Genomic DNA, 19318 nt, shown 5'->3' on the forward strand with positions numbered 1-19318 from the left:
GAGCATTCATCTCCAGTGCTTGGGTCCCTGGTTCGATCCCAGCTCGCGCCGTGTGGACTTTGTGGTGGACAAACATCGTATTCGTGGGTTTTATCGGGGTTCTCCCGTTTCCTCTCACTTTCTTCATTTCATTGATTATTCATCATCACCGTCTCCTTTAGCCTAACCGGCGTAACCGTGGGACCTAAAACTAAAAGATTTCATTTCATTTTTGTTATTTCAACAGTGTTTTGAAAGACTAGAAATGTAACACGGGAAGAAGGGTCATGCATGACATTCTTTAAAGCCAAAAACAAAGGTGGTGTTTGCAAGTTCTGTAGACCCTAATAAAGAATATAAACATGCGAATGTCAATAAAATGACCAATTATTTGAAAAAAGTATTTTAAGTGCCCAGCTCATGTGAAACGGCTTGAAGTGCTTTTTCGAATACCGTTGCAAGTACATCATTTGCGAAAGAGATAGCTGATTTATTAGAAATAGACATTCCTGATGCTTCAATGTCAAAAGAAATCCCTGCACCTCTATCGCTGGGTTCATGTGCAATACAACTACTAGTTCTCATTCAGGTAAATAATTGGGTTCTTTGTCACCATTTGTGAACCGCATGGATGCAATCACAAACGTAAGATGCAAACAGTCTAGTATAGCTTAATTTAGTAAGGTGGATATTAACCCTTATGGTACCAAGGGGGTGTTCGTGGAACCCACAACCAATTGCTTTTCGGCCCGAACAAAAAATTCAGCATTGTCAGAAGGAATGTTAAGAACAGAATTCAATTGCATTTCTTTCTCAGTGACTATTGATTTACCTTTCAAAACCCTACAAATAGGAATGGGTTCACGAACCTCTCTCCCCGTTGGCAAGGCATGCATTTGAGAGTGCCTGAAGCTTCAATGTGAGCTGATATATATATATATATATATATATATATATATATATATATATATATATATATATATAATGTTACATATACCTACAGGGCAGTGTCCAATCGATGTGATAACACCTGGGAAAAGAACAACCATCAACAAGAATATAATTTAATCAAGCCTTTGAATGAAATTGAGACTTGAATGAAATAAATATTTCACCCAAGAAATATAAGAAAGTGTAATGCAAACGGTTCTATACCGCCACGGACACCACCACAAAGATTACATTACATTACACTGAGTATTGTTGATGATTATTCTCTTCCCAGGTGAGGTGCTTTTACCTCGATTGGCACTATAAGTATATCTGGTAGATAACATTTATTTCATTATATGACAGCTCACAGTGAATCTTCAGGTACCATCAAATGGGGTACTTACGGGGAACTAATGGCAACTTGAACCTCATATTCATGCGCAGGATGTTGGATTCATATGAAATAGACACCAATATCAAATTTCACTTTGACCCAAAATGGGTATGGGAGTGTCACAGGCCACCAAATGGAGTCTTAGCAATTTTGGTGTCTTTGTAATTTTTTATTCATTCATGAGTAAAACTACAAAATAATAACAAATTAACCCCGTTCAGATGCGGTGCAGGTTTGCAGACAGTTTTGACCATGGCGCACCCGCGGTACAATTGTGGATATAATATGTTATTCTAGGGTTAACGTGGCATTTAAAACCTATTTTTTCATATTTTTTCTCGGAGAACTTCATAGGTAAAGAGATCAAAATATTGAATCGAATTTTTTGAAAGAGGGAAATTGTGGGGGTAAGCTGTTACATTTTTCAGACGAAGCCCTCGTGTACACCTATACATACATCTAAGTGTTCACAACATCGATCAAGCCTGAGAAATAATTCACATCACTTTTCCGATTTTACGTCATTGCTCACGAAAAAATCAGGGATTAATGTCTCCTGGGGGTACCTACAAGGGGACCCACTTGTCATCTAAAGATTGATTTGGGGCCATTTTACTATCTTACATACCCACCTATGCCCTTTCTTTACCAAGGTGTGAACGGATTTTAAACTTAGATTCGTTTCACCAAGACCTAAAAAATGAAGAAATCATAGTATGACTTCAAGCCTTAGCTTAGGTTGTATACATAGAAATCGTTTATAAACCTTATTTGTTTAACCCTAGGGTGACTTTAAATGTAAAGTCTACGATGATTCCGAATTGTGTGATGATTCCGACACTGATCTTAGGGTTGATTCTGAGTAGGACGGTAAAATTTGTTGTTGTTTTATAGTGCTCCAAATATGATAGAGGTTAATTGCTGCTCTATACTGAATAAGTTAAAGTATAAATATTACCTTCACTGAGTTACTATACAGCTTAACGTTGTTCATCACATTAATATTTTAAATATGCTATTCCAATAAAATACTTTCACAAAGCATTAGTGTTAAACCTCATTTAGTGAACACTCGAAAAATCAGGAATTCGTTATTTAAGTGTTTTACGAACTGTTATTCCTAATTTTATGGATAATTTTCTCTCAACGGCATATTTAGTAAATAATTTGATCGACCAATTCATTTTTAGTTACTTTGATTATTCTGCAACTTTCATAATCATACAATTACGTCTACAGAATAGCAAATTGGGTAAATGTGTAATTTGTTTAGTTTCTAAGTATTTTCTAGGTAATTACTTACTAAAGCCGAGTTTCTTTACTTTGATATAACTATATCAAAAATGTAGTTGTTACAATGTAATTTCTTAAACAGATTAAATTTATTAGTTCAGTAAACCAGGAGTAAAAGATAAGCAACTTATTGGTATAATTCTTTGCATAATTGACAATTCAATACATCTCATTATCTATAGATAAAATACCAAAAACAACATTATTTTGCGTGAAGAAAGTAACCACCTGTATCTGGGATATCAGTTCAGTTTTCTTAATTATCAAAAAACTTGTTTTTCATCTGTACTATTCAATTTTTTAAGGTAATGTTAAAAATATATATGTATAATAAAATCGTTGCAAACTTTAGATCCTCAAAATAGGAAAGTAATTATTAATAATTAATTTTCCGCCATTAATATATTTGGCAAACCAAAAGAAAACGTGTTTGTTTATTTTAGTAATAGGGATCCTTCTGTTATTTAAATAGTTTAGTTAGTGTCTTCATCGATGATTTGAAAAACTGAAGGTATTGGAAGATAAAAAAAATGCACTAGACTGAGAAAAATGGAGAAGCAGTTTTATTAGACGCGAACCTAAGGAAGAACCTGAATTACGTGTCATTAATACAGGAGCTGCTGGTAGGCAGAATACTTAATAATAGTCATTGGTTTGGTGACAACTGACTTCACTTTTGTTAGTCATCGTTATGTTCTATCATAAATTTTATATTTTCGTGTTGGTTTGGTCCACTATCGAATTCTACCGCCTAGCTGATTAGACGTCTCAGGGCACACTAAGGTAAAAGTTCATGGGATAGAATGGACAATTATTTTCTGCGAAGGGTAATAGAAGGAGTATTAGTAGAAAGAAAAATGATGGTGAGTAGCTAGGAAATCCGTATTCTGTTACTTAATAAATATCAAATTCATTCTTTAATTACTAGAAAAAATGATTAGTTAAGTGGTTATTTAATATTCCTGTTGCAGGTGATACAAATTACCATTATATTTTTCATTGACAACGATAAAATCCATTTATGGTTAATTAAAACATAAAATACCCACTAAAATACCCATTTTGGGTAAATACCCGGGTATTTACCCGCTGAAATAAATACCCAAGTATTTTACATCCCTATTCTGGGGTGGTGTAGTAGCGACGCCAAGCGGCGAAATCTGGCGCTACTCGTGTACGTGAAAACTCATGGAATGAGCGGGCAGTAAACGACGAGCGAACCTACCGTCTAGCGGGCGGTGGTGTAAACCGTAAAAGAAAGATCGGGTTTCAAGTTTTAATGACAGGTACAAGGCTCTTGTAAAGTGACAACCTAGCTTTATTGTTACATGTTGGAAGTTGAATGAACATACATTTCCCCATTAGGATATATCACGAGAAAGATGAGTAAATGAATCATTCGTTTCATATGTGTTTTACCTTGAACTACAATACAAACCATTACGAGCATTAGGTAATGTAATTAAAATAAACTGTATTGCATGATATTATGTATGTGCCAAAACAGTGAGAGGTTCCTTTTACTGCTTCTGCACATGAGTCCTAACAACAACCGGACAGATATACTAATGGTAAAATAATAGGAAAGACGAAACTGATATAGCCAAAGATCGGCGGTTAGAATCGACTCGAAGGAGAAGTATTTTTCTTTTCTTTCTTTAGTAAATTAGGAAACAAGTACAAATAAAAAATGTCTGATAATACCTAAAATAAGTTAAAGGAAACTGCAACACTGAAATAGCTATAGAGAGTAACATCACACACACCAAGAAAAACCTTTATGCGAAAATGTCACTTGTGTGGAACAATAGCTGTTACCGTTCGTCAGTAGGTAAAACCTAGGTAATTCTACGTCAAGAAATCTAAAACTTACAAATACATGTCTTACTCCATGAAAAATTTAGTTTCTTCATTGGAAAAACTTTCGACTGAAGTAAGGTATATTTTTATACAAACCAACAGAACTTCAAACTTATACATAAATAATACCTTTGTGTATAAAAATAAAAGTGGCCATGTTCGTGAGTTAATAACTCTTGAATCACCCGATCGATCTCGATCAAATTTTCAACATAGATTAAGTTCGAACCTGGGAAGTTTTCTTCATTTTACTTTGACGGCACAATGTAGCGGAGGGGAAGAGGGGACATATGTAAAATAAAATAAAAATAAATGTTTAACACATGACATTCGGGCCTGAGATAATTTTTATCATTCAACTGATCTCGCTCAAATTTTCAACATACATGACATTTGAGCCTGGGATAAATTTTATCATTTAACTTTGAAGATGCAACGTAGGGGGAGGAGATGATCAAATTTTCAACCACCTGATCGATCTCGATTATATTTTCATTAACCTAGATGAAGTTCGAATCTGAGATGGTTTTTGTCATATCACTTTTACGTGTTACTTACGGGACGGGGAGAGACATTTGAAAATGATCGAAAATGACCTATATTAGTGTCGAATCTATCGTTTTGGGGGTCGCTGAGATGAACAATGATACTTCTTCCGATGCCGTGCCCCGCAACATGAGGAGGGGAGAGGGATATATAAAAATCACCGAAAATGACCAATATTAGAGAGCGCTTTAGTAATAGTAAAGACGGAACACAGGGGTGCCCACAAAGGGGGGCTATGACGCAAACTGCGTCATTGAAATATTGGGAGGGGGTAAGAATCTATATAAATATGTTTGAGGGGGTGTAAAAATTAATCGAAAAGATTTTTTTTTTTATGGAAGAACATCTACGGGTAGACAATTGGGGGGGGGGTTGCGTCATGGACATAAGGGGAGAAGGCACCATACTATTTTTGCTTAGTTTAACCCAGCGAAATCAGGGTGCGTCTTAGATTCGAGGACGTTTTAAATTCGAGTAATTATCGAGACATTCTTAATTAAAGATGATATTAGAGTGTTATTAAAACTACTTTGCTAGCCATAAATATTCTTAATTTTGTATCATTTTCAATCATTATCGAGACATTCTTAATTAAAGATGATATTAGAGTGTTATTAAAACCACTTTGCTAGCCATAAATATTTTTAATTTTGTATCATTTTCAATCATTCAGACAACACTAGTGTTCTGCGCTTGCGCAGGACGTGCGGGTTTCCTAGTATGTATGCTACTATTGGAAAATGATTGCTTCCACGTAAGTTATCAGGAAATCCGCAGCTTGAAATGGCCTCCTAAACATTTTAAGCTTTTATAATGATTAGGATTTAGAGTTCTGCTCTTTCCGCATCTAAGGCCATTTAGCCCGTTACGTTTTGAGGGATGACGTCCCCGGCGAGCACACTATCCGGGGAAAGGGGAGGAAGAAAGGATTGGGGAAGGAAGGGCCTATAAGGTAGGTACGACCCCGGCATTTGCCTGGTGTGAATGAGGAAAACCTCATTCAAGGTGTCTGGCCTGAAAAAGCGTTTTACAGTTTTCGTCCGAGTGTCCCCACCGGGATTCGAACCCGGACCGTTCGCACTGAAGACGAGAGTATTAGTAACTACTCTAAGCGAGACCACAGTTTTTAGAATGAATCTACCATTTTTTTTTATCCAGACTTGAAGGTATTTTCCTATATGGCTATAGATAATATATAAATGCTTTAGACTACAATATAACAAGAAAGTTTAGTAGCAAATCCATTTCAGTCAATTTTCTGCAGATGCTTGTTTTTCTTTCTTTGATTTCTTTATTACTTCTTTTCTTCTTTTAAGGTTTATCTTTAATAAATCCCTTGTACATAAGCACAAAATTAAAGAAATATTGTTTAGATACCTTTGCTCAAATTTTGTTTGGTCAGATGGTTTGGAGTGAGCCTTTTCAGGACCAACCAATCATAAGATGTAGATCTACAGGATAAGTGAGATTCGAATGTGAACTTTCAGCAGTAATTGAATACTGCTCTCCCGAGCCCAAAGTGAGTATGCTCTATATATAGTCATGAGGAAATTCTACATATGGTTATAATCTACATAACCTATATTCAGTGTGCGAATTGAAAAATTTTCCCAGGGGGGGATGAATTTCACCCATATGCGCACCCAGTCCTCCCCCCATATTATATATATATATATATATATATATATATATATATATATATATATATATATATATATATACTAACAAGTACAAAACAGTTGAGATGTGAGATCTTTCATAAATTTTCACTCAAGTAATATTTAGGTTAGCTACGCAAAGTAGACCTACTTATCTTTATGTCCACTTAAAAATACTCCAGAGGGGGAAAAAGTTATCCCTGCCAGGGATAAAATTTTTCTTCTCCAGGGTGGGAAAGATTTTTGTCAGGGGGAAAATCCCTGGCATCCCCCCCGCCAATTCGCACCCTGCCTATATTTCACATACGAATTCTGTTTTACTAAGAGACATAAGTAACTTGGCGCTATATACGCTTATTATATTATATTTATGAAGACACAGATCCGAACTTTCATTAGCCTACAAGAAAGAATTATAAAGGATATAATATATCATATTCTTAATAATTCTTTCTTAAGGCTAATGAAAATATATTACATCTTACAACAGTTCAACTTACCTTCCATAAATTCAGTGGACCAGCATTGTGTCTCTGGATTTTCTACTTCCATCAAAATTTCGTCTTTCGTAAATGATTCACGTTTCAGTGATTTCAAGCTGGAACTTTCAGTTTTTATAGAGCACGAAGAATTATTTGTACCAACTGGCGGTAAATCTAGCAGAACACGACCTTCTGCCGACCTAGTTCTATGCTTTTCACTTGCGATGTGCTTATGAACAGAATCTCTACGCTGCCATGTTACTCGACAGTTGCAGTATCTGCACATAAGTGTTTTTCCATCCTGAGAACAAAGGCCTTGATCTGCAAATTCGTAAGCCCTGTCCAATGCTGAAACTGGGTTCTTCGGCATTTTCAACTTTCTTTAAAACGAAAACTCTTAATTTCAAAGAATTGTCAACATACCAAAGCATCAATTTCTGTTAAACATATTTACGCTAATTCTGTCATTTATGAAGTCTAAGTGAGTATAGAGTTCTTGTATTTCGCACCTCTCACTTGTCATGAATTTTAATATTATTCAGGCCCTACTAGTTACGGGACAAAATTGCAAGAAACAGAGGTAAGTGAAGTATGTAAGTTAGAAAAATGGAATCATCCATGTCATTCGTGGGAATAAGTTTCCAGTTAAAATGTATTTTATGAAAGCAATTTATTTTATGAGATATACGATCTCAAAGCCATATTTTACACAGAAATAGAATACTACCGTTTCTGAATACTTTGGAACATTCCTATGTTATAGATCAAATATATACAAACCATGTATGTATCGAAGACGAAATAACCCGTCTACTGCCTACTATAAGTAATCAATACTAAAGATGTTTTTCAGAACATTTTGAAAGAAAGTAACCATATGAGTGGTGGAATTTCCTATTCTTACCACACATCGTGTATTTTATTTTGACATTATTACAAATATTTAATAAAGTCTCACACTATTGAAACCGCCAATCCATTACTAAATCCCAATTCATAACTGTAGTTCCTTCAAAGCATCTGCCACTCAACGTAATGCGCTCGTCCTTCCTTCAGCGTCACTCTTGGGGAATACTTCCGTGAAGGTGTGTCAACGCAACGAAGAATTGGTTTTCAGTTTCCGATATTAGGCTCTGATGCTTGCAAAATGTCGACAACTTAAGGATAAACGAAATCACAGAGGGCGAGGGCGAGGCTGTACGGTGAATATGATTCAGCATATATTGTATCTTCAGCAAATCGCTACTACGTAACATATGGCCTACATGGAACCAAGCATTGTCGAAATGGATCTTTTATTTCCAAGAAAATTCCCTTGCTTTTCTGGTGTGTCATTTTACATTAACTATTGCAGAATGTGTCACATGTAGTACGAGGCACCGGCAGTGACAGCAATATCACTTGAATATACGTACAATATATCATTTCAATCGAAGGTGATAACTGACCGTCGCTGAGCTCTGTAAATTTTTTGGGGCCTAAATCTGTTCTAAATCTCAAGTTGTAACAATATACCCATGTCTCCTTTGGAGTGACCATGTTTTGCAACTAAATACTGATCTCTGTGATTCATACAATTCTGCTTTTGTTCAGAAGTAGCCGTGGTACCTAATGAGCAGAACTCAATGTAAAGTAAACAAATCTAAAGCTGTATCAAATAAACTTGCTTATTTGATGTGCATGGGCAGTAAAGCATTACAGAGTGGAGAAACGGAGTTTTAAATCGAATTTGTGGACCTAGAGCTTAATAGATCCGAATCATATAAATTCTCATCGGAAATTGAACATCGGTCTCTCGCGACGAATATTAAAAAAGGATCTCAAAACAGGGATAGTATAGTTATAGATATAGGCCTATATACAGTGAAACCTCTGAATAACGGACACCGATGGGACATGAATTTTTGTCTGTTATTGAGAGGTGTCCGTTACAGAGAGGTTACAGAAATTTAGTTTCTCACAACGGTTATTGTATGCTGTAATATACAGTAAATACATTGTGTATGAGTTTAAGTACGTAAAATTCAATATGAAATACTGTATTTAGTACGTATTTGAATCACAAGGAGAGATGAAGATGAAATTCATTTCTGTTAAATAACAATATAGCTGGGGGATGTGTTAATATATTCGTATACCGGTACTGCAAAACATAATGCGTGTATGTTAATTTTCTTAAGTACATGTCATCACCCTGTGTTTCTCATTTCTTTCAAATTTCAGAATCTTCTCTAAAGATGTTAGGAACCAACTAATTTGCTAAACTCTTTTGTTTAGCGAAAACGGCATACTTTTACTTCTACAAGGGTAATAAAACTCATTAGCAAGTGTCCTCTGAGAATCCTCAGTACGGTTGCGGAAGAAACATGTTTGTGTGTGTGAGTGCGTTTGCGTACTTGCGCGGTATCTTCGTTGGCGGAATGGATGAAAAGGCATATGGGAGTGCATATGTTTGTTGACCCAGCCCCAATCACAAAGAATATCCTCTAAGAGAAAGTGAGAAAGGAAGCCAGGAAAACGCTAACCCAGACTTGTTCCAGTATCATAAATAAAAATGTTGCTTTTTGAAATGTTATTGTAAAACAAATAATGTTTGTTTCTGATATCTATGAAATTGTAGAAAAGATACAAGGCAAAGAGGCAAAATTACTAAATTTGTTAGGGAAGGGAAGATATAGTTCACATAGAATTCTTGGCCTTACGACTGACCTTGCATGAGTGTTACCGCGTATTGGAGTTTTCTATGATTTCCACCAGAAAGCAGTTTAAGCCGTGAATTAAAATAAATAATAATAATAAAAGAATTTCAAGTTCAGCTTGAAGCTATTCTGCTTGATGGTTCACCAAGCCTAAACCCATGATAGATACGCTCAGTGTTGCTATTCTAATATTTTAACAACCGGTTCTCTCTCTCTCTCATATATATATATATATATATATATATATATATATATATATATATATGTAGTGGCGGATCCAGGATATGATCAAGGATGGGGCTAAACCATAGTTTGCCGCTTTATCCAGTGTAAAGCAGAATTAAAGTCCATTTTATCCAGTGTACACCTGAGCGTCAAGGGGGGCTATAGCCCCTATACCCCCCTTGGATCCGTGAATATGTATATAGTAGACGGATAGGTAGATAGATAAATAAAATTCTCTTGCGACCTACACAGCATACAAATGGTGTGACGAAATTATGTTGCACTTCGAATATCTTGGAATTATCCAAGATAGATAGTTGTCAAAAAGTATTTAAAAAGACCTTCATCCAGTAATGGAACGTCAATTGTTAATAATAGTATGTATGAGTTTTAAATATAAATAACCCTTACTGCTTCACTTATATGATCCCAGTTCTCATTCTTGATATCTGAGCATTTGAGATTAAGGAAGTTACTAAACATCTGTACCTTCTGAGAAATCGTACGTTTAACCTGTAGCTGTAAGAATTTCTAAGGACAGAGACACTTAAAATAAAATTTTACCGACCCCCCCCCCCCCCGGTCTCCATTAATCTTCTCGTATGTACAGAGCAAAGTAATGTTCTTCAAATAGGTCAATTCTTTCGGCTGTGAAAAATTTGTATTCTACAACCTCTCCCTTCCAGCTGACATTTGCAATGCACATATTTGCTATAATAATAGAAATACAAAAGATATACAAATCTTTGCATGGTTTATTTTCGATTGCCAATAATGGATTCTGCTACGTGAAGTTACCGCCGCCCATTTTGTGTTTGATATAAATTGTGTATAAATCCTGAACAAACGAAAATTTTATGAGAACAATCGTTAACAAACGATCTGCATGGTTTAATTTTCAAATTCTGAAAATGGGTTCTGCAAGGTTTAAGCACACACTTTATTTGGCTTCTTCCTTTCATGTTTGGCTTGATGATGTGTGTGTATGTAGGTTTATTTCGGTATAACAAACGGTTCTGCGAACTCGAAACCGGTTTGCCCGAACCGGTGCGAACCAGATGAATAGCACCACTGGATACACTTGTGAGAAATAATATATCGCAGAACCGAAAATAATTCCTGTCCGTTGTGAAAATGTTACTGAAACGTCTGGGGGGGGGTAAAGGAGTTTCCGCGTCCGTATCTGAGTGTGTTCGTAAAAGGGAGGGTTTTGTTCCATAAGGAAACATATTCTTGCCGGGACAATAAAATGTTTCCGTATTGTAGAGGTGTCCGTTAAGGGAAGTTTTACTAATCAACAGGAAAAGTAGATTAGTATGACAACAATGTTATACAAAAAAATGACAAATCTATGCAAGCGATAAATTAATAATAATATTGCCATGAATATTCGAAACACACCACAGGGGTCATTTTGACTCCTTTGCAAAATGAATTTTTCATATTTCGGAAAGTTTTGAATGTATTGGCGCTGAATGTCCTGGCTTCTCTTCAGTTCAAGAATATAGTTATTTCATTTATTCATACTCTTGAAAATTATTTTCGTTAACAAGATATGTCATAGAGTTACTACTTTTAACCCTTTGGGAATCCCATGGTACAATTTGTACCATACGGGGTGTTTCATGGTACATTGCGTTATAACTCTCCTATTTGAGCTTTTTCGTTTTTTTTTTTTTTTTTCCCAAGTCCAGAGGCATTGCAGAAGACATTACGGATGGGTTTCACACCTTCCTGTGTCGAGACATAGGAAGTGATGACGTCATAAGCCTAAAATTTGTATTTTCGTGTAATACTTTTTTGGGGGGTTATGTAAAGTATTTTTGTGCTGGCTTATTTTTGCACCTAGAAGATTGAAATTGTGCACAAACATTCAGTCCACCGAGTAGTATTTACAATTTTTTTTTCAGATTTCTGCGTTAAAACAGGGGGGTACAGAGGAACTAAACGTTGAAAAAGGGAAATTTTTACCAAAAAAATCTCTTTAACGGAATTTTCCCGCCTTAAATACATAATAGAGACAAATGAATTGTACCACCTGAAAGGCAGTTCTATTCTGAAGAGAATGATGGGCGAAACATGACCCTAGGGTAATTAGGGATGTCTCAGAGAATGTTTAAAAATTTCCCTCTGTATACGGGAATATGGGACATTGTCGGTTTTTTTTTTTTTGGCGGGCTTGCTTTTGCACCTGGCAAATTGGAATTGTGCATAAACATTCAGCCCACCGAGTAGTATTTACCAGATTTTTTTCAGATCTCTGTTAAAACAGGGGGGTCCAGGGGGGCTAAAAGTTGAAAAAAGGATATTTAGACCCAAAAAATCTCGTTTTTCCTCATTTTCAAGCCTTAGATACATGATGGAGACACGTGAGTCATACCGCCTGAAAGGCAGTTCTATTCTGATGAGAATGATGGGCGAAACGTGACCCTAGGGTAATTAGGGACGTCTCAGGAAATTTTTTACCTCAGATCATGGTGTTTTACGGTAATTTGGGGCATGATGGGAATTCCTGATAAAATTTCTCCCGCCCTTCGTATTCAAGATAGAAACTTGAAATTTGGCACACACATTCAGTATACCAAGTACTATTTATCAGATTTTTTTTTAGATGGCTACGTTCACACAGGGTCGCCGCAGGGGGGGGGGGCAAAGTGAAAGAAAAAAATTTCCCTCCGAAATTTTCCCTTTGACATTTTTCTCGCTCCTGGTATATGGTATGAGCATGCAAGTGGTATCATTTGAAAACCAGCTCCATTCTGAAGAGAATGAGGTATGAACCATGATCCTAGGATAAATAGTGACGATGCAGTAGCTGCTTGACTGAAAGTCTAAAAAATAGCCCAAAAACCCCGGATCTCTTAAGGGTTAACACTAGAGGGACTATTGGCGCCATTGTCTACGTAATTCCAGCTAGCAAAGCACAGTGATGCCAACCTGTGGGAAAAATCCCATATCGTGGGAGTTTTTGACCTTATTTTCTCGGAAAGGGATAATAAGCAGCATATATGGGATTTTTCGAGAACATAGAAATTTACAACTTATTCATTTAGATATTGTAAAAAGTGACTAACACAGAGAGATTTAATTTTTAATATTATAGCATAGTTTTAATTAGTATAACGTGATGGGATTTTTTGCCTCTCGACATGGGATTTCATATTGTTTCAGGTTGGCATCACTGGCAAAACGTTGCCAGTTGAGCACTCATTTGTTTTCTAGTTGTATAGCAAGAAGCGGTCAGCTGCTATTTGTTGCAATGTATAAGGGATGTTTTCAAGTAAAGATGCAAACAAGAATTCATGTTAAAACTAACTTAAAATATGTCACGTATGTAAGAACACGATGTTACCACTTGATTAAAACTACCATATTATCCGGAAACGAAATAATATTATATACAGTGTTCGAGGTGGAAAAAAAAGCAGGGGCGTAACGTTTTATTACGATTTTGACTCAACATAACTGCTATTTAGATATTGTCTTGATCAATGAAAAACCAGAGCCGGTATGGCATATCACCGCATACCGTCTCACTTCGATCACTGATTATATATATATATATATATATATATATATATATATATATATATATCGGGTGTTGCAAAATAAATGTTACAACTCTTGGTAGGTAACTCCTGCCACTGAGACAACAAAAAAGTTCTCTTGAACTTTCGGCTATCGGACATAGTTTCGGATCTACAAGATGCCGAAAGTGTGGGAAAATGACTTTCGGACGCCAATAGTTCGGAAACTATCCAACGGAAAGAGGGCGGGAAAAAATTCACTGAAGAAGTCATACCTGCGGTATTGAATTTTGCACGTTTCACAATCCTACCATGCACGCGCAAGGGATTCCCCAAAGGAACGGGAGTCCCGGATAATCTGCCAAATGAAAATTGGTCTAAATGAATATGAATTGATAGGGTTTCTACCAGGTAACAATAATTCGTTTGTATTAAGTCGATATCTGGAAGAAATACAAAATGGCGGACACCTTAATGCCCGTTGTGTGTGGCTGCATAATCGCCAGGTACGGATGCTGGCCAACAGTGACGTTCTGAGTATTAAGTCTAGCGAATTTTTACTCAAATGATCTAGAAAGACATCTGGAGTGTCGGTAAAGCACAATAGATGAAGCAGGGTGATTCACATGTGTGGAAACACGTAACGAAAAATGCCCATAAAAAATTCACTCATACTAAGTAAACGTGAATTCAAAGCGTCGGAAATGTAAGGAATAGCATCAAGAACATGAAAGCCATTGCCAATTCACCAATAATATTCCCTCAAACCGATGCAATATGTGCACGGTTGCATACCAATAAGGACGCAACAACTGAGGCCAAGTTGAAATTGTGCAAGGGGGCTCACAAAGAAACTGGGTAAACTCAAAGAATGCCACTAGTGGAATCGCGTGATCGATATTGAAATGTGTGTGTTGATAGGGAATATTATTGGTGAATTGGCAATGGCTTTCATGTTCTTGATGCTATTCCTTACATTTCCGACGCTTTGAATTCACGTTTACTTAGTATGAGTGCATTTTTTCTGGGCATTTTTCGTTACGTGTTTCCACACACGTGATCACCCTGCTTCATCTTTTGTGCTCTACCGACACTCCAGATGTCTTTCTAGAACATTTGAATACAAGTTCGCTACACTTAATAGTCAGAACGTCACTGTTGGCCAGCATCCGTACCTGGCGATTATGCAACCACAAACAACGGGCATGAAGGCGTCCGCCATTTTGTATTTCTTCCAGATATCGACTTAATACAAACGAATTATTGTTACCTGGTAGAAACCCTATCAATTCATATCCATTTAGACCAATTTTCATTTGGCAGATTATCCGGGACTCCCTACATTCCTTTGGGGAATTCTTTGCGCGTGCATGGTAGTATTGTGAAACACACAAAATTCAATACAGCAGGTATGACTTCAGTGAATTTTTTACCTGCCCTCTTTCCGTTGGATAGTTTCCGAACTATTGGCGTCCGCAAGTCATTTTTCCACGCTTTTGGCACCTTGTAGATCCGAAACTATGTCCGATAACCGAAAGTTCAAGAGAATGTTTTTTCTCGTCTCAGTGACAGGAGTCACTTTCCAAGAGTTGTAACGCTTATTTTGCAACACCCGATATATATATATATATATATATATATATATATATATATATATATATATATATATATATATATATATATATATATATATATATATTAGGCATGGCCATTTCCGGAAAAAGAGTTTTCATCACATTTTCCGTTTTTCCGGAAAATTCCGGAATTCGGAAAAATTCCGGATTTCGGAAAAAATTCGGAATTCAGAAAAATCCGGATTTCGGAAAAATTCCGGAATTCGGAAAAATTCCGGATTTCGGAAAAATTCCGGAATTCGGAAAAATTATTTTTTCTTTTTGTAATCCTAAGAATTTTGTTCAAATGCAAACGAACAAATTTCCTTTTTGTAATCCTAAGAATGTATGATGCAAGTTAAGCTGAAACTTACATCCTAAAGTATACACTACTCAATCTTCCCATGGTTAATGAGATGTAGTCCAAAAGTACGATTTACTCCTAATATTTAATTTTTGTTTTACTGTGATATTGTCCAGAGGTAAGACATATATCACACTGAGATAAACAACTTGACATAATGAAGATGTTATCATACGTAGTTTTCCAGAAAATCGTGAGAAACGATTTTTTATGAAGTTAAAATATGCGTCGCTTGTTGCCAGTGTGATGCAATTGATAACTTTTATGCTGGAATAGTCTTATTATTATTATTATTATTATTATTATTATTATTATTATTATTATTATTATTATTATTATTAATCGTTTATGTACTGTAAAAGAAAAATATGAACCGTTAAGTAGTAGATTTTATCTGTTGTTTTTTGATATCTTCTAACAGTAATAACAAATTGCTTGTAAATACGCAATGATTATCAAGGACAATGGCATATTAATGTAAGGACTACTCTGCAGACTAGCAATAAACAATAAACAATAACAGATAAACAATAGTCCCCCCCCCCAAAAAAAAAGAAAAAGTAACTAACTTGGGCACGTCAGAATGTTCGCGAGAATATAGGGACGCATTGAGACTAGCAAAAAACGTGGTGTTATTATTACTCAAAGGGCCGTACGATGGAGGCTTTAACGTTAATGTTAATGGCACCAATGAGCACTTACTTGCTCTAACGGTTAACCTCATTTTTGAGATGATTCTTAGAAGTGGGCGTGTTGGCATGCAGTTGGAGTACTAACGATTTGCGTCACTATCGAACACTAACGTAGCACTAGCAACGTTTAAAGTCGAAATTGGAGTCTGACATAAGTGGCTTGTCAACTTCACGGACATTATATTTTCCTTGAATGCGAGAATTTTGCGCCCTACCACAAAAATAGGAAAAAATGCGCTCGCAATATATTTGCACTGGGATGTTTGCGCTCTACCCCAAAAAGAGGGGAAAATGCGCCGGCTATATATTCGCACTGGGATGTTAGCGCCCTACAATTCAACTTATTATTGTATTGTGTAAAGTAACTTCCACTCGCACTTGAACTAGGCTTGCCTCTCATCGTCTCAGTGAGTTACTCCATCCGTTATAATATTCCGAACAAACGAAAAAAAATACAATTTTAGTTCACTAAAGGGCAATCCATACAAATACAATTTTTCATTATACTACAAAATTTACAATAAAAGTATAAATGACTGATATATAATTATTTATTAATATAATCAAAGAGTATAATTTAATCTACAAAAGGCTGTTTGGCTCTACCCAGATATCTCTGTTCACAATCCTTGGGAGTTGTTTGGCTTTTCAGGACACAAAATATAGAAAAGAAAATGTAAAGTGAATGTAAAATCAGTTCAGTAATATTATCAAGAAAACTATGTACAGTGTGTTTACTTGCTGGAATTACACTTCAAACACACAATTGCGTTCAGTCGTTCTTTCAGGAAAAATGTTCCGGGGGGCACATTTAGTATTCCGGAGGGGGGTCACTGTTGGTACTATTCTATTTATTATTATATTATAGACGTATTATTTTGGTCTCCTCCGAGGGGGCACTCTGAGAACTCTGGGGAGGCCAGTGTTCCCCCAAAATCATCTCTGGAAGAAGCAGTGATTGCGTTGATCCGTTGTGTTCTTTTGGCTTATATTGAAGTTTATTCTTCCCTTATATAGCCACAATGAAAATAAATGACAAATGGCATGGTTGTGGGGGGAGGATTGTTTATGCTGTAATGTCAGCCCCTCCGAGGAAATGCGTAAGCTCCAATAGTTTCTTTTATTTCGCAGGGCTCAAACTTCCCGGTGGAGGTACATCGCAGGCGCAATTTTCCCTGTTCTTGAGGTAGGGCGCAAATTTCCCAGACGCAAAATTCTCGACACCGTTCGAATGACCTCGGAAGACGATATCTTTTTCAATACTTTTTTTATATTCTTTTACTCGAGATTTCTTCATAGCTTCTTATTAAAATACTTACTAATATATCCTCATTTTATTGTCCTAACCAATCAATATGGGTATGTTGTCAGTAAAATATTTAGATTGATCGAGCCTCTGGTGTGTAACCACAGTGTTTCATATCATGCACCCATTAGAAATCTTGGCTAAACGAACCAATATATGTTGCCAATAAAATAGTTTAGAATGATTGAACCCCTGGTAAATAACCACAGTATTTCGTGACAGATCCCCCCCCCCTTCCTATTACCATATTCTAGCTACGTGCCTGACTCAGCTAATTCTCTACATTCTTTACCAAGCAGACATTTTCTAAAGCGGAAAATGCTCTCTAAATACCTAAGCTCATTATTTTCAGCAGATACACAAACTGGGTAACATTCTATCTACATGAATGTTATATATGTCGATTACTGGAAACCGCTTCTCGCTATCTATTACCATATTTACTATATAATGATTAACGTTAAAACCGGAAATGGTTGATTTGTACCGCTTCCGGTTTGAATATTACATTCATCAGGGAACTCGATTATTAACTATTGACTCTGTACATCATGGCCAAAATTGATTGGTAATCCATCAGATAGTTCTTGAGACTGTTTGTTTCACTGACGGACAGAATGAATATATGGCTATAGAGTTTTGATAAACTAAATTCGTTAATGAGTGATGATGGAACAAATATAAGAAAGGGAACCAAGAGTACCACCGGGAAAATTTTCGAACACAAAATTAGCCATCGAAAACCCACATGTCCTGGGTTAGAATACCATAGATGAAAACTCTACCACTGAGTCATCAATCACCCGCTTATTAGTTTTGTTAACTATTATATTAATATAAATTAATGAATGCCTGCTTATGTTAATTATTGAACAATTACATTGTATACTTCGTAAAGTCAAAAATTATAAATTTGTATTTACTGTACATACAGTGAGCGCAGAAAGTGTTCGTACACCTATGCTATTGAAACGAGAATGCCTGCGAAAAAGAAACAGAAAATTTAAGAAGTGTAATAACACGCACAATATGAATAATGAAAACTAAGCTTTATGAATATATCAATAAAGAACCACAAAGACAAGTTTAATGGTCAGAAAGTAAATAAATTCCGTAGAAAATGTATAGAGTAGACGCAAAAAGTGATCGTACACCTGACGTACGAATACGAAACAAAGATACCACAACTGGGGTTCACTAGTATTCACCTGAGTATACACCTCTGTATAGCATGACGAGTAACAAAATGAGTTTAGTTGTGAATAGGAGTGAAAAAACTGCACGGTGGGCTGTCGAAATGGGAAGCAACCGAACAGAAACAAATGAGGAGACAAGAAAAGTAATTATTAAAGTGCATAAGAAGGGTAAGTCTTTGAGAAAGATAGCAAACCTCAGGGGCAGATCCAGAGGGGGGCGATCGGGGCCATCGCCCCCCCCCACAAGAGGAAACTTTCTTATTTTATATATAAATAAACCCATCCATAACAAGTTTGGAGCTCTTAAAAGTAGCAGTATTACTGCCGACCGCCCCTTCCCCAGAAGTCCGTCCTGGATCCGCCCCTGTATAGAGTAGCCACAACCGAGTATTTTCCGCTGTATGTTTGGAGTCGTTGTCTTGCTGAACAATAAATTGTTTTCAAGAACCATCTTCTGGCACTAGTATGGAGATATTCCTTTAATATGTTAATATACACTTTGTGGATCATCACTCCATCGATAAGGTGGAGACGGCCCACTCCTGAGGCAC

At 36.3% G+C, this 19318-nt stretch overlaps 1 protein-coding gene across 7 annotated transcripts in view; it reads right to left on the reverse strand.

Annotated features, from left to right (window-relative positions):
• LOC145662650 (uncharacterized) overlaps positions 1 to 19318 on the reverse strand; it is a 293979-nt gene that overhangs the window by 77746 nt on the left and 196915 nt on the right. The window contains exon 2 of one of the 7 annotated variants that reach the window (XM_081728442.1): positions 7164 to 7525. The exons of the other annotated variants lie outside the window; for them this stretch is intronic. Within the exon in view, the coding sequence (XP_081584568.1) occupies positions 7164 to 7525 (362 nt within the window). The remainder of the gene's footprint in view (positions 1 to 7163; positions 7526 to 19318) is intronic. 7 annotated transcript variants of the gene reach the window in all.

This window comes from Thermobia domestica, chromosome 10, assembly GCF_964235325.1.
Source record: "Thermobia domestica chromosome 10, izTheDome1.hap1.1, whole genome shotgun sequence".
NCBI lineage: Eukaryota > Metazoa > Arthropoda > Insecta > Zygentoma > Lepismatidae > Thermobia > Thermobia domestica.